We start from the raw sequence: 22326 nt of genomic DNA, 5'->3' as shown, positions 1-22326 counted from the left end.
CATTAATTTGAATTCTAAATATTTTATTTTCTTATACAATAACAATAATAATACTTTTTTATTTTCTTATATTTCTAATATCCAAATGTTACATATTTTTAAACAATAAAGTGTGCGAGATATTCTGTTCTTCAATGTACATGAAGGTTTAAATATTCACCTGTTAATTCTGTAACAGATTTACTACTGCACATTTCTTGTAGTGCCTACATTTGTTTCTGTACAGTTTTCTTTTCTACCCATGAAGTATACTTTTGACTGTGTATTGCACAAGTTCCACCTATTCTTAAAATTTGTTGAGAATTCTTGAAAGTGAGAATCAACAATATTCATTTAATAAAACACACTAGAACATTGTTGAAAGTTCTTGAGTCTCACGTTATTCACATAAAAAGCAACTAGCTAGAGACAGGAGAAGAGTGTTATTATTATTGAATAGCTACAGTCAGAGTGCTACAGACCTCTGAAGCTATAATTGTGATTAAAGTCTATTATCTGTAGAACTACAGAAGTGGTGCAGGAACATTTGTAGATTTCGAACATTATAAGCAGTTCAAATTTAAATGTCAATGTTTCTAGAAGGATATTAATTGTCTCCTTCAGTGAAAGTCAGCTTATAAAAAGCAATAGGCCAACCAAGTTAGCTAGCTTAAGTGAGATGTTATAGCATCAATTCAGAATTAAGTTGCTCACTGTGGATCTGGGCCACTGTTAAAATATTCATTTCTGAACCAGATAGTAGAATTAATTTATTTTTTAGGTTTGGAAAATTCTTGTATATAAACCATCATTTGTAAAAACTATTAGTAATAACTGTTATAATAAAGTGTATTGTTTTTATATTTGTATATTAAAATATATTTGTGTTAAAAGAGGAAACTGTGTATCATTCTTATTGCAAATAACATAAATTTGATACATATTAACATTTTATTAACTTCTAGATTCAAATTCAAATTTCCAGTTATTGGATATAATATGTTGACATACATAACATAATAAAAGGGAACTTGTCTGAAGTAGATAATAATAATACTTAACAATTCTGTACTCATCATAATTCATTTTCAGCATTTTATACACAGTTTAATAACTTTATCACCTAATGGCAAGTATTTTAGTACTGTTGCTAAGACAGCAGTCATTTAATCATTGTTCCAAAGAGAAATGACTGTTCTGTTCAGTACACTATTGTCAGATGAAGTTTACAGTTAAAGACAAAGTGAATTATAGAGATCACCTGTGCATACATTTTTTTTCTCAGATAAATTTACTTATCTTATGAGTTTTAAAAACAACATCATTAAATATTACACCTGATAAAACAAATTCACTTAATTTATTTTCTCACATTTGCTACTTACCTTTCCCAAATATGCAAGTAACAAAATTCAACTCGTAAATAAACACTCGCTAAATATAGGTTTGTTTCTTTACATAAAAGTAATGAACTTACCAAGTAAATAATCTGTAGGAGCATAAGGATTCACTCCACCCATTAACAAGACTGTAGGTGTTTCAGAGGACTGAATTTTTGTAACAACTGAGAACTGCTCTGCAAATCGAATAGAAAATTTCCAATCTCGTTCCAATATTTCTCTGAGAAGAAATGGAATTAATCTCTTAAAAACATTTATTTTAACTTTTATAAGTTTTGATACTTAATGATATAAACATATTACCTGAAAGTTTTTCACTATTTTCACATATTGTTTACAGTTTTTCATAAATGTCAATGTAATTGACTGTTCTTGAGAAATCATCCATTTATAGTTTATTTCCTTTTTCGTACCTTTGATGATATATATTTACCTATATTAAAGAAATATATAAAATGTTGTGCTCTCTTTTGTGATTAAATGAAAGATAGTTCTCATCATCATGAAAGATAGTTCCGTTCTAAAACAAGAAATTCATTGAGCTTTGTCTTCTCTGCAAACTAGACATAACTTATACTAAAACTGGTTATTTAATAAACTTCCCAATTATAAAAGCTTTAACTCAATATTCCAAATACCTTGATACTTGGATTAAACTAAAATTATTCAGCTTAGTTTCACAATAAGTTATACTAAATAATTGTTTTTATTCAACTAAATATTTTACTTTCACACAGAAATATACATTTTACTTTTTACTGTAACACCATTAAGAATAAATGACAAGTGAAGCTATGTAACCATAAAAAATACACTTTTATAAATTAAAATCCATTTTTGAAACAAAAATTTAAAAAATCAGATGCAAATAAAGAAAAGTAAAAACTTTTATTGTGACTACAATTCAAAATTAGACCTTTTTAAAGTGGATGTCATCACACTGACATAATGTAAAAACCTACACTGAAAGATCTTCTTTTAATAACTATATTCATACAATATATTTCTGTTGAAATGTGTCAAGTAATCAGGTTATTCCTTCAAAATTAGTCACAATAATGTAACTTACAATTATCTATTATGTATGTTAGCTTAAAAGCACTTCAATATGCAAATCACTATTTTTTATTAGAAGTTAATATTTATTCTTTACATATTTACCGCCTTTTTTTCTTGAGGACAGGAAGTTCAGCTAGAACTCCTAAATTTGGATCCATATTCTCATGAAGTTTCATGTATGTATCTTTTCCTTCACCTTGTGAGATTTGGGATGAGTAAATTTCTTCAGGAACATCAGTCCTTTGATCATATTGGGTGTAAACATTCACCTGTTAAATAATTTTTAATGATTTTGGTAAAAATCCTGATTAATTAATATTAACACTAACATACTACCTTATATAAAACATGCAAAGAGCATTAAAAAATTAATAATTACATACAAGAAATCTAGCATGAATATCGTAAATAGCAAAAGCAATATATACATACACATATACATATACAGTCATGTGAAAAAGTTAGGGCACCCTATGAAAGCCTGTGTATTTGTATAACATTTTTGGATATATAGATATTTAATCTCAATTTCAACAATACTGAGAGATTATAGGAATATAACTAAACAATTAAAACTGAAGAAAAGACTTTTCAAGATCTTCTGTAAATGTAATTCTACAAAAATGCATATTCTGAGGAAAAAGTTAGGACATCCTACCCCCTAATAGCTAGTGTTACCCCCTTTGGCTGAAATAACTGCAGTGAGATGCTTCTTGTAGCCATCTACCAGTCTCTGACATTGGTCTGAAGAAAGTTTGCCACACTCCTCAATGCAGAATTCTTTCAGCTGTGAGATGTTTGAGGAGTTTCTTGCATGTACAGCCCGTTTCAAGTCACCCCACAGCATCTCAATGGGATTAAGATCTAGGCTTTGACTCAGCCATTCCAGGACTCTCCATTTCTCAGTTTTCAGCCAGTCCTTGGTGGATTTACTGGTATGTTGTGTGTCATTGTTGTGTTGCAGGGTCCAGTTCCACTTCAGCTTTAATTTTCTTAGAGATGATCTCACATGATCCTCAAGCACCCTCTGATACACAGTAGAATTCATGGTGGATTCTATGATTGTGAGCTGTTCTGGTCCTGCTGCAGCAAAGCAGCCCCAAACCATGACACTTCCATCTTCATGCTTCACAGTTAGTATGAGGTTCTTTTCCTGGAATGCTGTATTTGGTTTACACCAAACATGTCCTTTGTTCTGGTGTCCAAATAATTCAATTTTGGACTCATCTGTCAAAAGGACATTATTCCAAAAGTCCTGGTCATTGTCTACATTCTCTCTGGCAAACTTCATGTTTCTCTTAGAGAGCAAAGGTTTCCTCCTTGCACACCTCCCATGCAAGTTAAACTTGTGCAATCTCTTTCTGATTGTAGAGGCATGCACTTTCACATCAACAGTAGCCAGACATGTTAGGATGTTTTAGCATCTTGCAGTCTGTTCTTGGGGTGAACTTGCTTGGATGACCAGACCTGGGCATGTTAGCAGTTGTTTTGAAAGCCCTCCACTTGTTGACCATTTTTTGGACAGTGGAATGGCTGATTTCAAAATCTTTTGGAATCTTTTTTAAACCCTTACCACACTCATAAGCTGCTACAATTTTCTTTCTGAAGGCCTCAGACAGCTCTTTTGCTCTCACCATGGTGCTCACTCTCACTTCAACAGTCAGGAGCACACCAAACTAAATGTCTGAGATTTAAATAGAGTAAGCTTCATTCAAATTTCTGAGTAACAATCTTCTAATCATGTGCACCTGGTGTGATACACCTGTGTGTGAGCTGAGCCATTTGAAGTGGGAATAAATGTGGGGGTGTCCTAACTTTTTCCTTAGTTAGAATATGCATTTTTGTAGAATTACATTTACAAAAGATCTTGAAAATTCTTTTCTTCAGTTTTAATTGTTTAGTTATATTCCTATAATCTCTCAGTATTGTTAAAATTGAGATTAAATATCTATATATCCAAAAATGTTACAAAAATACACAGGCTTTCATAGGGTGTCTTAACTTTTTCACATGACTGTATGTATGCACACAGGTATACATGTTATAGTTTCAATTGCTAAATAACCTTAATCCAAATAACCAAGAAATACACATATCGTGTTTCATGATCAATTGTAAGTAAAGTCTTAGGTAGTACCACAAACTAATGCTATGACTGAAGTTATGCCCTAGATGCACTGCGTTGTTGGGGATATATATGATAGGAATAACATAAAATAAAAACAAGCTGCTCTTGCTCAAACTGTTATATCACTGAAAGCAATATATGCACTGGCTGTGATTTGTAACAATGACAGACAGGCTGAAAGAGATACCAGCTAGAACAATAATGGCCATGGTGCGTGAAGAAGTAACTAAATCTAAGGGGACAGTTAATGTTACTTCTGTTGCACCATGCAAACAAACAATTACTAGGGTTGCCAGTACATCTGAGACCACTGAGCAAAAACTGTGCATTTCAGTATAGGAAGCTCAGGAAGTTATTCATACAATTTGCCAATGAGTTTTTCAAAACAGATAGTCAACTGAGAAACAAATATCATTCAGCATAATATAAATATCAGAGGAATGTGCCCTGTAAAGCAATCACAGTGCTATCTTTCTTGGATCACTAAGTATTTATTCAATACTAATATATATTAGATGCTGAATAACAGATACTTTTAATCATTTGTGTGCTTGATTATCACTAACCAGTAGCAACTGAGCAAAAGATTCTGTATGGATTTCAGAGAAGTGAACATTGTAATACATATGTTATTATTTTGCTACATTAAAATATATTTTCAGTAGCTACTTACATCCTCTAAGATGGGTAACTATTCTTGTTCAGTGCTGCTATCTATTTGGAAAAATATTTTGCATGCCACAAGCCTTGAACTCACACATACACTATGATCAACATGTTTCAACTGCATTTTGCATATAAATCATCATGCAACAACCCTCCACCAATAGGAGTGTGACATACTCTCCTAATAATTGTGACTCCCTCTATTCAATTCCACTCAACTATCACTTCAAAATTAGGCAGAAAAAGAAGCACCAATTTTCAGTGGGGAGGAAGGGTGGAAAGTATGAGAGGAGATGAGAACCCATCGGAAATATACTTTCAGTATAGAAAAATAGCAATTTATGACATGGTACCTAATTTCTTTTCACATGGATAGCTAGAATCTCAAATTGAATAGGTAGAAAAACCACTGTGAAGAATAGAAAGGCATATCCTTCAAATGCATCCAAAGAACACCTTTGAAGTATGATCCCCATTGGGAGAGGACACATGTGGGAGACTGCACTACTTCTGTACCATGTATACTCTGTGCTCATTGTAGAGAGAGATGTTGCACACATGGGAAGAAAGTGGAAAGAGTACAACCAAGAGTGGAGATAAAACAGGGAGGGAACCACAGCATACTAGAATTATCCTTAGAATATGAATAAGTTATTATGTTTTGTATCAAAAATGTACTTAATTAAAAACAGAATACCAAATTGTGTTTCTATTATTTCTCAACTGAAGAAAAGTAGGGACTTTATTAGAAGAAAGATTTTCAACAATAGGGCCTTTAGAAGGGAAAAGTAGGGATAAAATAAACATTAATCACTGTACCAGATGAAACATAACTGGCAGAAACTGTAGGACAGTTTTCACTGATTTTAACTACACTTCATCTTAACTAGCTCTTTATGTTTATCTTCCTGTGCACGTTTCAAGAGTTGCTGTTTGCTACTATTATCACAAGCTACTGACTTCTGATTAATAGTACAGAAACAGTGAAATTGGTCATTTGGCAGTAGTTGACACAGACATGAAATTTCATAACCATTTATTTTCTACACAGGTCAACAACTAGTAGAAAAACTGTGTTTTTCCATGCAACATTTTAGATGTCTACACCAATGCTATGGGAATATAAATCACACAAGCAATACAACATAAAGTGCATGTATGTTAGATTACCATAAAATTAATAATGTTCATTACAATTGTCAGGGTCCAGCTATTTCAGGGCATGACTGACAGAAGCTTGCACATTTTCACACACAAAAATCAAACAATGTGCAGCTAAAACCATGCAAATGGTTACCTTTGCAAAAAATACAATTTAACAAAAGCTGATACTGATGATGTACATCGTTCAACTTGAAAATTCAAAATGTATAGAGTTAAGAAGCATTTGATCATGTCTCATTTATTCTTTATTGGCATGGAGGTTATGTTCACTCTAAAGTCACTTACTATAAAGTAGGGAATACAATTTATTTATCTTGCAGAAAAAGGTATCTATCTCTGATTCCACCAAGGAGTTGTAACTTGTGCAAATCACCAGATTCTGAAACACTTAGCTATCTTAAATTAATAACAGGGGCAAGTAGACTACACTTATAATATATATAAAACACTGTGCAGCATTTCATACCTTTTCTCCCAAACATTTCTTTGAAAGGTCTCCTTGAGAAGAAACTTGAATCTTTTCAGCAGCCTGTTCTCTTTGAATATTTTGCTCTTCTTCACTTAGAGACTTCTCATCAGTGAATGATTCATCAGCAATAGATTTTTCTGAGCTTTCATCAATCTGAGTGATAAATAGTTTTAGTTATGAGACTATGTCAAGCATCTTTTCAATTATTTGAAAAGTCTAAAAAAATATTTGGGATTTGGCTCAAGTTCTGATCACTATATTAATATTTTCATAAAATTTCCAACCACTTATGTTTCAATAAAATTAATTTATTAATTTGGTACTCTACCTGAAGACATTGTTTTTGTCTGTTTATAAACAGACAAACTATTCACATAATCTAAGAGAAACTATCAATGAGTTTTTAGCTCTAGCATTACAGTGGTAATTACAGGACTGAAAAATTAACAACAAAACAATAAAAATAAATGGTTTGTTTGTTTTGAATTTTGCGCAAAGCTACACGAGGGCTATCTGCACTAGCTGCCCTTAATTTAGCAGTGTAAGACAGTGGTAGTCATCACCACCAACTCTTGGGCTACTCTTTTACCAACAAATAGTAGGTTTGACTGTCACATTATAATGCCTTCATGGCTGAAAGGGTGAACATGTTTGGTGTAACGGGAATTTGAACCCATGACCCTCAGATTATGAGTCAAGTGCCTTAACCACCTGGCCATGCCAGGCCAAAAATAAATGGAAATCATGATTCCAGCAGGGAAAAAAAAACAACAGGATATTCAATAACCAGACACATACCAGAGGTACTGAAAAAAGTTAAACATCTTGTCATTACAAGAACAGTAGTTTCATTGGAATTATTAACAAGATGTTACACAGATTTAGGCCAACACAAACAACACAAGAATCATGCTCACAAGTTTGTCCCTAGGTACCTTGTAAAGTATGACATCTACTGTCAAAATCTGTAAAAGCAGTATTTGTCATATTAAAAATGGGAGTATATTGTTATATTGAACAAAGAATATGTCTCCTTAAAGATCTGCAAAAGTATAGGCAATTTACTGTCATCATGTTAGTAATATAGCACTTTAAAAATGATATAGAGTATTATCTTCTAGAACATGTATGGTGACTGTAAGCTGCAGCTATACTGATAAGTTAAACATTTGAATAGTCAATAAAACTGTCAAGGTGACTTACTTATATGATTATGTTAACACTCTGACATTGCCATGCCAAGATAAAATACCATCTTTGTGCAGTCTAGATGCAAATAAGGTATGGCTCCATCAATACAAAGCACCTAACCATATATCCCAGTGACCATGCCATTCCTCTGCACAATGTTTGCACTAACTCTTGACCTTGAAACTCAACCACTTTGAAAAAATGGGAGTGCCCATTATATGTTTTACAAAGAACATCATAATTTTGAATTTTCTCATTTATTACTTAATGTTGCAAAATTTAACATTTTTTATGTTGTAATGGTTTGGCCATGATGTTTTTCTTGTTTTTTTTTCACCTACCATAAAGTTCTTCTTCTCAGTTAGTAAATAATTTTCATGATAGACATCACTGCATTCATGTGAAATTGCTGCATAACTAATTTTGTAAGTTGTGATAGAACATTTTCACTAACAAAATTACAGGAAACAGTATGAATCTCATTATGTCAAACCAAAACAAAATACAGACTAAGGATTTCAATGTTATTGGAAGGTACATGACAGTGATTAGAATGGATTAAAAATAGCAAAATGAAGGTAATTTTTTGTTTTCATCTTTGAATGCATTACATGACAATTTTTGTCTTAATGTTAAAACACATGCACTTATTAACATGAACACTGTCTGCAAGTTGCAAGAAAAACAATAATTCATACTATAAGGTTTGCAAAAGTCTCTTATAGACATCTGTGCCTTTTAACTGCTCACAAGGGTTCTAAGAAGTCACCATCCATGCACAATTGATGGACATTGGAAAGTGTGTAAACATAAGTGAAAGACAACATTACATAAATAATATTGAATAAAACAGTTTCTCAACCACTAATCTTTGGAATTTCACAAAATGAAACAAAAAAAATAAATAAAAACTATTACAATTTACATATTCACATGTAAATTGTAATGTTTTTTTTGTTTTACCCCAACAACTTAGAGAAGCAGTGAGATGGTCTACAGTGCCGAAAAGATTGAGAAACACTAACAAAGCCTTCTGCAGTGAAACTTACACTTCAAAGCAATAATTCACAGCCATAACCAATAATACATAGCCAAGGTGGAAAAATGGACTATGAGGCCTTAGTACTCACCCTTAAATCATTACCACAGATCATGAGCAACTCTTTATTTGTATATATTGAGTTTAGTATCACGAGCTTATACGTTTCTCTAATTGTTGTCAGTAATTAACCATTCCTAGTTTTATAAATATTGTTTAACAATGTATCTGAAATTAATGCATTAAAATAAACATCTCCACATTTAAATCACAAGGTTTTGTAAACAAGGCTTTCTAGTGATATAAATTTAAAAAAAAAAGTCAGTATGAAAGATTAACTGAATTTCTAGCATTACAGGACTAGCCTTGATAAAAGTACAACAAAAAAAAAAGAAAAAAATCAGAGTTATCCTTAAAATATCAACCATTGTCAGTAATGTGGAATTAGAAACATTTCTTTATCAATCAAGAGATAAAACTATATGAATTTTCTTCTACCAGTGATTGAATAATAAGATAAGAATTTACACTTTTAAAATGTATCTTAATATTAAATATTACACTAACATAAGCAAACCTTTCAAAACAAAGAGTTGAAGGTATTAGAAACTTTTGTATGTCTATATAATTTTAGGTAACAAAAAACTACCTAGAACACTCTTGATGTTTACAAATTGGAACAGAACAGTTCACTAAGTAAACATTTCTTTTCACTATATAGTTCACATAAAACAGTCTATGTTTTTAATGAAGGGTTAAGATTTGATTTTGATATAAATATCAAAAACATTAATGAGACAAAATATATATCAAGATCTTGTTTTAATAACTTAGCCAACTGGATGAAATAAGAGTTAAAACATACACACCTGAGATTCCATTATGTGCAGCTTTATGTACTTTTTCTTGCAGAGTTTCTCTCTGTTTCTTTTTAACTTTTCTCTTTCTTTTTGATAAGAAGTAAGAAAGTCATCTTCATCAGTTACATCAGATACAATCTCTTCAGTGAATGTTCCATGTTCCTTTTCTGGTTCTTCTTCATTACCTAGGTTTTCCTTTTTGTATATTATGGTATCATTTTTTGCTTTTTCTTGAAAACTGGTCTCCTGTACTCCTTCTTGAACATTCTTTTTATCCGAACTATCTAAGGTTAATCGTTTTTCTATGCTTTCATCATGCATATCTTGAGTACAGTCTGATTTAGAGATAACTTTAATATAGCTTGGTTTGTCTTTTTTATATTTCTTTTTGTGAGATTTACTCTTTGAAGTAACAGTATAATCCTTATGGTTTGTTTTTTTAAGTTCTTTCTGAGTTTGAGAAGTTTTATGGCATTTAATATCATTGGAGATTTCCATTTTCTTATTAATTTGACCATTTAGAATAACTTCTGTTTGTTGGATTTTACTAGACTGTTTCTTTCTCATTTTACAGTGATCACACATTTCTTCAATAACTTCATTACCACTGATTTGATCAACTTCATATTCTTTAACAGGTGATGAAAATTGATACTTAGATTGTTGAGATCTACATTTCTTGTAATTTTCTTCATCTTTAGGCAAATATTTTTCCTTTGTAACATAATCATCTTCTTCACTTGTTATATTCTCTTTCTTTGGAGATCCTTTTTCTGAGAAGTGTTTTTCTTCTGGTGGATATTTATGTTGTTCAAAATACTGAAACGTTTCTATTCCACCATCAGTTGAAGTTTCTTTGTGATGTTTAGACTGCTTTTTAAACTTATCAATACATTCTATCTCCCATTTACCATCACTTTCAGAATGATCATATTTCAGCATGGTAGAATGTTTCATCCTGTTTTCCTTATTTATATAGCTTTGGGAGTGAATGTTATCAAAATTGTTTTTTTCCTCTGGACTTCTCCTTTTTTTTATTCTATACTGTTCTTTTCCACAAACAGAACAGCTACTTTCTCCTTTCACTGATAAATGATTTTCAGCTGAATAGCATAGCTTCTCAGGTAAATCCCGGCCTTCATGTAAACTAGTTGAAGTGTTTTCTTTAAGAACTTTCTGTACCTCTTTGGCAAGAGTCTCTTTTAAGGGGCTTAATTTTCTTGGGGATATTTTTTGTTTGTGTACTTTAGAAGTTTCATCAATTTTATAGAATTCTGGTTGATGAGAAAATGTATGATCTTGTACAGGAGAGCTACTGCTTTTATATGTATTTTCTTGCTTTACTTCCACTGATGTTCTGACAAAATTTTCATTATTTCTATAAGCAGAACATCTCTCCAAGCCTAACTGAGTTCTTCTTTGAGGAGATATTTTAATTGAACTAGTCAACCTATCTTTCTTTTCATGGCCACCAAATTCCCTACAAGAACAATATTTAGGAGAGTCTGATGATCTCATGTGTCTCTTACCATCAGGTTTATTTAACACACCAGAATGAGCAGTATTTTTTTCAGTTTTGCTAGGATATTGTTTGGTATAATAAAATGATTCATCATATTCATCTTTAATATTATTTTTCACAGAGTACACCAAAGAAGAATCTGGCTTTACTTTTCTACACTCACAAACATTTTCTCTCTTTCCTGTATACAAATGTTTCTCTTCTTTTCGTTTTCGTTCTGTGTCAAATAGTTCCTGTGACATTTCCTGAATATCATAATTGATGATTTGAGGTTCTTTTGGTGAAGTAGTCTTTCTTTGTGGTGAAGAGTCAATTTCATGCCTAATTCCCCTTTTATTTTTCTTAAAATGGTGGAAATCACAGTAAACAACCTTTAGTCTACCGTGTAGTGTTTTATTTTCCAAAGACTGACAAGATAAACATATTCCTAGTTTTTCAGGAAACACTTGTTGCACTGTTGTTGTTGGTGCACTTTTACTTAAAACTTCCATATGATTGTTGCAGTTTTGACAATTATGTTCTGACTGACTTAAATCAGAAAAAGAATCAGTACCTTGTGTTTGTTCAGTGCTAACTGAAAAAGATTGTTTTGAAATTTCCATCAAATCATCACAGGAAATGGCAGGTCTCTTGTAAAAATCCAATGAGGTTGTTGCTTTAAAGTTACAAAACCAACATTCACATATGGTATTTATAGGAGCATTATCAATAATGAGCCCTTGACCCATATTATCATTTATTTCTTCATTATCAATACTAGTTTTAGTTAGTTTCTTACATTTTGATGAAGATAATTTTTGAAAATTCTCAGATGGTTCTTCAGAATAATCTTTCACTGCAGTAATTTTGATGTTTGGTTGTGCACTTTGAACTTCATCACTGGAAGAAACCAAAGATTCCTCTCCTACTTCTGCTGGATCTGTTTCTGATGTATTACAAGAAGAGTGACTATTTAGAAAAATATTTTTCTTGGGGAATGTTGAAGGGGATATTGATAAAGATTCCTGATACGTAGGATTATGTTTTGCCTGAAATGTACTTTTAAATTTCAAAAATGTTGCTTTACCATTTAACACAGAGTTTTTTCCTAAATTATTTGCTGGTTCCCTTATGCACTGTTCACAAAGTAGAAAATCAGTCCTTAAGGGTTTTTTTGTCTTATAACCAGTTAGATCACAACTTTTGATGCACAACTTTTCATGACATTTTTTGCATATTGTATTATCACAAATTTCTTCTGGTGATTCTGTGTAACTACTTGTCTCTTCAGACAAATTTTTTCCATAAAATTCATAATTTTCTCTTGCTTCCTCATAAATTTCACTTTTTTTTTTTTCCTGTGCCTTTTCAGTTTCACATATATGAGGTGAAACAGTCCCAACAATTTTTACTTTTTCCTGCTGTATTACTGATTCACCACCACTATCTTTTATTCTTTCCTGGGGTGTTATTGATTCATTACTTGATGTTTGAACTTTCTCTGTGGACTTCTGTTTCTTTAATATTTCGTTATCACTGAAATTATTCATACAGCCTTCAGAAACTGAAGGAAGGTCTTGTACATTTGTATCAATAACAGAAGTAGATGAAGGAATTGACTGTGCTTCTTTTGCTGAAAGTGATGCAAGCTATACATAAAAAAATAGATAATTTTCGATAAAAAATAAATCAACAAAGGTAGTACATGTGTGTCAAGAACCCAAGCTTAATTCTATATAACATATAAATTGCACAAACACCTGCTGATGAACAGATCTGGTATTTGGATGTTATTTTAAATAGTTTTATTTTTTTCATTGCAGTAGCATAACCAGTTATGAAATTTTGAGTGGACCTGGAGTTCCAGTATTTGGGAAGAAATGTACAAACTCTTGGAGTAAAGTTATATAGAGCTGTAATAAAAGCATTATTTTTATAATGTATTCAGATGAAAAAAAACCACCAAGCAAGCTTTGATTCGGTGGACTCTAGCCTTTTCAGGTTTACCCATACTACATCATTGTCACATGATAATGCAACTTATTTCTTTTAAAGTACAATATATTCTAGTGACAGAAACAACTTTATATTTTATGGTGTTTGAAAGGTTAGAAGCATATGAAGTTTATGAAATATACAGAAATTAATTTTTAAGCAGTTTGATAAGTGCCACTACATGGTGACTGAAAATCACACTAATTATTCTTAATTTACTTACTATTTAATAAAAATTTTATGCTTAGAATAATTGAGACAATTCTACATGGTATACAAAAATAAAATAATTTAGTTTGCCCCAATTACAACTATCATAAATTGAATATATTTTAAAGTTTTAAATCTTTGTTGTTATAAAGCATAAAGCTACATGATGGCTATCTACACTATGCCCACAAATACATAAATAAATTCCCTTGAATACTAAACAAAATAATATAAAACACAAAGCAAAACATAATAAAACTGAAACACACAAAATAAACTGTTTTGGAAAAATATATTTAAAAAAATGTAAAAAAAATCCTTTATGAAAGTAAATTTGTTAAAATACAGAATAAAACCCTGTAACATAAAACAACCCCTTTTCACAAAACATAAATACAGAACATATACGTATATACAATGTACATGAAACAAAGTTCCTAATGATATAAATTTACATAACTGTTATGGAATTTACTCTATAAATGAAATAAAATAAATGCACCCAGAGCTTCCTATCTGGAACATTGACAGCATATAATCAGTGATGTCGAGAAAACCCACTTGTAGAGAAATATATACAAAAACGGCTCGTTTGGGTTGAGAAAATATTTTACATAGAAGAGCTAACAACGTTTCGACCTTCTTCGGTCATCGTCATGTTCAGCCAAGAAGGTTAAGAGCTTTATGTCAAATAGAAATATTTCAGGATGAAATGTAAGGTCACTCAAATTCTAATTGGTCAAATTTGTAATTTAAAGCTGTAATAGCCCAGTTGCAATAATTCTCTGTCCTACAGTTTTCTTCAGAAACTGCAAAAACTATTGCCACCATCTAGTCATATTTCTAAAGATATAAACTGCAGGAAAGAATGTATACTTTCGCCTGAAGACATCCTCTGTTATTTTCAGGTTAAACTGATTTTTTCCCAAGAATGAATAAGACAGGTCTGCAGAATAATTGAAGATATAACCAAGAAATATATCACAAGCTATTATGAATTCTCTGACTTTTGAGTTAGAGAAAGAAAATACACTAAACACAATGTAAAACATGGTGAGAGCAAATATTTATTCAATCTCAAAAATATTAAAATTAAATAAGTATGCAAGACAAAAGAACAGAACTTTTACTTGATAGTTATATCTCTAAACTCTCTTCAGAACTTAAGATGTTGGTTAAGGATTAGATAAAGTTACAGGAGAGTACCACATTTTGCATAAAAAAGTTAAAACTTCACTCACCAAACTAAGAAGTTGAGCTCAAGAGAGGTATAACTAAAAGGTCATAATTTAATATAATAAATGATATAATAGTGTCCCTTACAAGACATAAATGCTACCTATGTTATGGGCAATCCCACTGAAACATAAGGGAAATTACAACCAGAAGATATCACCTGACAGATCAATGGAGAAAACTGCTGTCCACATTCATGCACAAAGTGAAGCTTTACAGTCTTATCTCTTCTTCTTCCATGGTCAGATGAGGTGTTGTTTCAAGAGAATGACAAACAACACAGGAAATCTGTACAAAAGCAATTTAACAACTTTCTTGATCCTATGTTAGGTGAAAACTTCATTTACCAGAATAACTGAAATTTTTGAAAAAATACTATATTACAAAAAAGGAATGCAGAAAATGCATGGTATTTTTCCATACCAGAGTCTTTGTCTCTCAGACATCATTGAGTCTCATGTTTGACCTACAACCAATTGTGCTCTCCTCTGTTACCACTGCTATGACAGCAGCAAAATGGTTGTTATGCAAATACAGCCCTCAGTTCATTATTTAAAAATGGGGTGCAAAACTTTCAACATCTCCAATATTACACTACTAACCAAAACAAACTAGCCACTATAGGAATGCTAAGCTCAATTTTGTGACCACTGAAACTCATTAACATTTGTATTTCCCTCGCTATCTGAGACAAGTTTAACACAGCAAAAGGCAACTAATTATGAAGAAATAATGCATGGCTCTATGCTCACATTCTGCATTTTCATGCTTTTCAACTGCACCTTGTACTGAATGATGTTAAGAACATATTAAGCAAACATGCATTATCAATTTTGTATAGTTGGATTCTTTATAGCAAGTGTTTATAACTTGTTGGTGATAAATTCAAACAAAAACAGACAATACACTTGTTTTAAAATAATATATTAAAGATAAGTCAAATGAATATAAAAAAAATTGTTTGTTTGTTTTGAATTTCACACATAGCTACACAAGGACTATCTGCACTAGCCATCCCTAATTTAGCAGTCTAAGACTAGAGGAAAGACCGCTAGTCATCACCACCCACTGCCAACTCTTGGGCTACTCTTCTACCAATGAATAGTGGGATTGACCGTCACATTATAATGCTCCCATGGCTGAAAGGGCAAGCATGTTTGATGTGATAGGGATTCAAACTCATAACCCTCAGATTACCAGTTAAATGCCTTAACCCATGTGGCCATGCTGGGACAAAAATTTGTTACACTACTGGTTACTACAATTGTATACAGAGCTTTAAATACGTGTCTCCTTTATGTGCAAGTCCACAAAGGCAGTTTCAATTACTTTAAAACACCCAGTGATAAGACAAATTATCCTCCTCTATCTTTATTATTACAATATACAATGTGAAACCCACTTTAAAAATCAACCATTATGGTTGCACTCATACACTGTCTAGTTCCATTTTTACTTTCACTAACTAAGTTATGTCCACTAGACATTTCTTCAAACTACAAGGTGTTATAATGTAATGATACTCACTTAAAGTAACAAGAAAAATTCAGAAGGTTTGAGCAATGTTACAACACCTGAACTACACACAAAAATGATTCATAAATTGTTATTTAAACAAACCTGTGACAAATTAGTACTGGGTTACCCAGATTATCATATGTTTTCATGTTTATAAGAGACATTGCATCATGAATTATGATATGAATAGAAACAATGGTCAAAACCATAGCATACCATGGGACTCACTGTAGTGTGATTCATCCTTTATGGATATGAAGACAGTTCTTTGATTGAGATTGTTTCAATAAAGATTATGATTGATTGCAAACCTGAGTCCAGTTCTTTCTGTTGTGTAAAAAAACTTAGTAAAGACAGAGAGATCACAGCTCTGATCTGTAATACAGTATTTTATCACTCCTTCTGTATTTGTGATTCCTGCAGGTTATTCTCAGGGAAATCAGAGAAAACTGAGAATAAAACATATAAACTGACATATAGGTGTATGTTTGCATTATAGAAAATCACATGCACTGACTATTGTAAACAGACTCTCAACTAGCCTGCATGTTACTGCTATGGTAACCTACATAGGCCACCTTCACTAGCTGTCACAATAGTTATGGTACCATAATGTGCTGTCAACTCAACACATTTTCTCAGTGTCACTAAGTAAATCATCACCACCAGAATTCAGTAAACTAATACTTTTCAGCTAATTTTTTGCATCCAGAATTAATATTTATATTGTTGCTATAATATATATTAATACAAACAAAAACCAACCTAGCCATAATAAAATATTCCACAATGAAATACATTCACTGTCCTAGATGGACAACAAAATTAATAACTGAACTAGCAAGATATTGTACTTCCATTTATAATTTGATCCACTCCAATTGATATCACAGAAAACAAAATTTAGGAAATCCATTGAAATAGTGTATTCCAAGAAAGCTTCTCCACAGAACTTCCTTTACAAATTGGTTAGATATGAAGGGAAGCTTGCATAGAATATTGGACAGTATTTTGCTTCAGAAAACATGGTTTGCATCTACCTTCTATGAGAGTTATAAAATTCATATTAATTATCCTCAGTCATACAAAGTTACGATATGCTAGTGTTTTATCCACTCACACAAATTGTCCTGAATAATGACTGAACAGCTACCATGATATATTCTATGGATATCTATCAATGTAAATGTGCAAAATACCAAGGAAAATAAGAGAAGTAACAACTTTTCAGTCCCAACCATTTTGTAATCAACAAAGTGTCCTAAATTTGTGACATTTGAGTAGTTTTCAAAATAAGAATTACAATGACCTTTTGGTTACATTAGTCTTGTGTTTAGCAAATCATCCAAAGTTTGTGATATCAGAGTGGTAATCATAAAATGCAGTCATTTCTCATAAAATCCTAACTACTAGTTTGGTAGTTAATCCATCTGTAACAATTATGAGGTTGATGTCTTGCCAAACCAGCAGAGTTATCTGGTACCTCTTTTCAAAGTGTTTCCTTACCTTATCATCTTGAATGGAAAGATAAGTACTTTCAGCATCCTCCTGCTTCTCAGATGAGCCAAGTTCACATGAAACAGTTCTCTCACATTATCTTACAGCTTGTCAATCTGGACCTGTGATTCATTATCAAGCTAACACACAAGAAGTTCATTTGTAACATAAGGCTGTAGCTTGTCAGTATTCTCCAAGTGCCTATTCATGCCACATGACCACTGTACCTCATATGTCTATTGGACAATCTGTTTGAGCACACCATAAGGATCTGTAAAACAAAAACTGAGCTACTTTTGTGATACTGACATATTGCAAAACCATACCCAGTCTTTAAGATGGAACTATTGTTTCTTTACAGTTTCATATTAACATCTTTCCTGCCATACAGTGAGCCTTCCCTAAGTGTTAGCTCAATTTTGGCCAAAATAGACCTTAACCAATCCAAGTATTTTTATGGACACTGTGGAACTTCTGCTTTAGAGGGAGGACTATACATCACTTCCAGAAGGAACAATATCTCCAAACCATACAACCAATTAATCTGTTCTCTTGAGTGGTATGCCATCATTATATATTTCAAGTTTTCATTCTATTTGGCTCAGCTGTGTTTCACAAACTTTCAAGAATAAGAATGTTGGTGATAAGATGAAGCGGATGTTTTCACCACAGTCAACACTTTACACAACTCAGAAAATAGTTGGTTACTGCAGTTAGCTCCCTGATCCTTGTAAATTCTTTCAAGTACAGACTGGTTGGTACTCTGCCAATAGCTACAAATTGTGCTGATATAATAACCAATTCATCCTTAATCTTTGCTGACTATGCTTCATTTTGCTGCATAGCAAGAGCCACAAATTATAAGGCTGTAATTCTTTACAGTAGGCATCTGTAAGGTTTAAATGATAAATTTCAATAATAAACAAATAGCACACAATCCACTTGTTTTAAAATAATATATCTTAAACAAGTCAAATGTATGTACAAAACTTTGTTACACTATTGTATTGATCACAGATGTATCCAGAACTTTAAGTAATTCTATCTTTTTCATCAAAATCCACACAGGAAGGTTAAATCCTTTATTTTGTAATTATCTTTCTTATATTTGTCTTGTGCTCAACTTTCTCCTGGGAACTGTCCCAAAGTTTCTGCAGTAAAAGGTCTTTTTTCTATGCTTTTTTTAGTTCCCATATACCTACATTTGGGATTTCACTTTTTGACACTTGCAAGGGCTTGATGTATTGTGTGGTACCTTTTCATTAAATTCTTGTAGTGACTGCAAATGCTCCATCAATCTTCTTTCTGTTTAGTTCCCCCAAACTTCTACTATTAGTATTACACTTACACATACACATGGCCTCAAGATCTCCAACATATTATGAAATATCTTCCTTTATTTTTGCTGTGAGAAACATTCTCACTCTCCCATTAATTAAGATACATAGATGTAACTTGCCCATCATCTGATCATCACATACTAGACTGATTCTCACTGCTACACTTAGTCACTCATAGAATTTTCACTTTCTTGTCCCTAACATAGCCTTCACTTACTGACAAGTTGTGATTTGTTTGCACGTGCTGATATTTGTAATATGCTTCAATCACTATTGGCACTGTTGATTCATTTGCTAAGTTATGTTTACCATCAGTGGTGCACTAATAGAGGTAGCATTTCCTCCTTATGGTAAATCTGACATCATGTTTCTATTCTGTTTCATATGGCAGCAACATCCATGGTGATAGTCCCTCTTTTCTTGTTTATTACCAGCACTATCTTTGAAGGCAGTTCCAGCTGCTTTATGTTGAGATCTCTGTATTTAATTGTTGATGACAGACTTTCCCTCACTCAGAATGTGCCTCAGGTTATAACAAGCATAGCATTTCTTCTCCCTTCCATCTGTTAACCACGTATCACCTTTAGTAGAATCTTGTTCTGATTAACTATCTCTGGTTTTAAATTTAACTGAACATTCTTGAAATTGCCAGTTATACTCCAACCATGGGCTTCTATATACTGTTCTGCCAGGTTGATAATCTTGACCATGTCTTTCAATGCTCTCTTCTTTAAGAACAGTGATATATCAGTAGAGCATATAATAATGAACTGTTCGGGTATTAGTAGACCTGCCAATCCTACAAAACTATCTTCACACTTGGCCATGTCAATTCACCTTATGGACTATACCCATAAACATGTCATGAACTGAAATAGTTTCTCCAGTATCAGGTTTGATTTCTCTGAATTTCCAACAAATATTTTCCTTAGTAAGCTCATAATATTTCAGCAATTCCACTTTTCACTTGTCATAGTCCATGGTATCTTCCAACATCATACCTACATACATTTATAGGTCTTTTCCTGTGAGAAGTGGGCTGAGACAGACAGCCCAGTCTCCTCTGTCCCAGTTCTGACGTTGGGCAAAACTTCCCTCTCTCTCTCCAAGAAAGTATCTATGTCATCTTTCTGCTCATTAAATTTGGCAGCTTTAGTCAGCTGGCAGTAACCCAATTGTCATTCTTGAATCCTTCATCTTTCTGTTGAGTAAGTTTTGCAATCTCAATTTGTGCTATTATTTGCTCTATTTACAATCTCTCTTTTCTTATTTTTCCATTTGTGCTCTTATTTGCTCTCTCTTCTTTCTCAATTTGTGCTCTTATTCTCTCTATATACATTTCTAGTTCTTCCTTTCTCTCCTTTTCTTTTTCCTTTGTTTGCTCTTATTCTCTCTCTCTCTATCTTCAGTCTCTTCTTGCTCTTTTTTCTTTCATTTTACTTCGTCTCTTCTCTGTCTCTCCTCCTCTCTCTTCTGTTGCTGCTCTTCTCTCTAATTCTTGTTGTTTAATAAACTCTCCTAGCTTGCTATCTTTGAGCCTAAATCACTCCATTCTCTCTATCCTTTTATCAAAATGAGTCAAACAGTTATATAGCATGATTGTAATCTTTACACTGTTTTCTTCACAACTACAGTTGTCTATATATATAGGCCTACTTTCACTGCTGTTCACATCTTCTTTTACCATTATTTACTAATATATAATTCCAGCTGTCTCATCAATGCCAGGTCTTCTATATGGGCTATGGTTTTTTACAGTAGATACCTGTGACATGTTTATAATAAATTAAAATAATCAACAGACAGCACAAAATCCACTTGCTTTAAAATAATATATATTCAAAACAAGTCAAAAAATGTGCATAAAAAATTCATTACACTACAGATTGTCATAGTTGTAACCAGAGTTTTAAATAATTATATCTTTTCACATGAAAGACCACACAGGCTGATCCAATAAATTTAGAACACCCTTTGACAAGACATATCATTATTCTCTATTATTTTTGTTATAATATAGTTAGTCACAAATTCACTTACATTACCCCATCGATTACCACAGAGGCAACCAGAGCTTTTAATAATTCTCTTTTGTATTAAAAGTCCACACAGGCTGCTTCAATTACCTTAGAAATCAAATGATAAGACAATTTATTCTTCTTTATCTCTGTTATTACAATTCAAGCTGTGATAATCACTTTAAAAGGCACTCATTAAGACTAATTTACATGCAGTCTCACTTCACTTTTGCTTTCATTTTCACTAACTCACTGTATCTACACATACACACACACAACAGAAAAATCTAAAGACATGTAGATCTCTAGTAACAATATTACACACAATGAAAAACTTAAGAACTTTGAGAAAGACAACATCAACAATATTACAAAAACCTAATACAATTAAACTACCTACACAACGTACAATTCATACAGAGTTACTTAGTAAAACTTGACATAACTATTGCTTTTAAAATGATTAACTTTTAAAACTCTTGTTAGGAAATCTAAATAATTATTAAATAAACTTAATAATAACTCTTAAACTGAACAGTCTTGTATCTCCAACAGAAAGAACTATCCATGTTAGCTTTTCCTGTAGATCCTTAAGCATTAATTGTGGTATCTATGCCTATCTGGTTACTATATTTTACTTACTACCTATTCTTAGTTTTCTTAGGTTTCCTGGTAAGGAGCAAGCAAGTAGAAATCACAGAATAATGGAAGATAAGCAAAAAATGTTTCATAAAACAAAGCCGGAGTTCTTTTAACCTCAACTGATTCTGAAGCAATAAAATATACCTCACATAAGCACAGAGATGAAATTTTGATTTCAATACACACAATCAAGTTTAAGATGAGTGAAATTAGTGGTACCTTTACTATATACAGGGTGTTTGGAAGGTCACTGTGCACTTATATATTTATTAACAGACATGTTTCAATATAGAATACAGGAGGTAAATATGAATGACAATTATAAACAATGTTGAAAGTGACCCCCATTGGCATCAATACAGGCCTGGATCCTTCTTATTTTGTTTCTAAACACTGCTATCAGTTGCTGGCTTG

General features: G+C 32.2%; 1 protein-coding gene across 5 annotated transcripts in view; it reads right to left on the bottom strand.

Moving 5' to 3' along the window:
• The window catches only part of LOC143241108 (uncharacterized), a 74832-nt gene that overhangs the window by 39289 nt on the left and 13217 nt on the right, over window positions 1-22326 (bottom strand). For all 5 annotated transcript variants that reach the window (XR_013022178.1, XR_013022179.1, XM_076484665.1 and 2 more), the window contains 4 exons: window positions 9965-13105; window positions 6863-7018; window positions 2541-2707; window positions 1457-1599 (listed from right to left, as the gene is read on the bottom strand). Coding sequence is in view for 3 of the 5 variants with exons in the window: in XM_076484665.1 (XP_076340780.1) it covers window positions 1457-1599; window positions 2541-2707; window positions 6863-7018; window positions 9965-13105 (3607 nt within the window). In the remaining 2 variants the exon portion in view is untranslated. The remainder of the gene's footprint in view (window positions 1-1456; window positions 1600-2540; window positions 2708-6862; window positions 7019-9964; window positions 13106-22326) is intronic.

This window comes from Tachypleus tridentatus, chromosome 13 (assembly GCF_004210375.1).
Source record: "Tachypleus tridentatus isolate NWPU-2018 chromosome 13, ASM421037v1, whole genome shotgun sequence".
Lineage (NCBI taxonomy): Eukaryota > Metazoa > Arthropoda > Merostomata > Xiphosura > Limulidae > Tachypleus > Tachypleus tridentatus.
The sequence above is the reverse complement of the archived record's forward strand: the minus strand, read 5'-3'. Positions and strand labels throughout refer to the sequence as shown.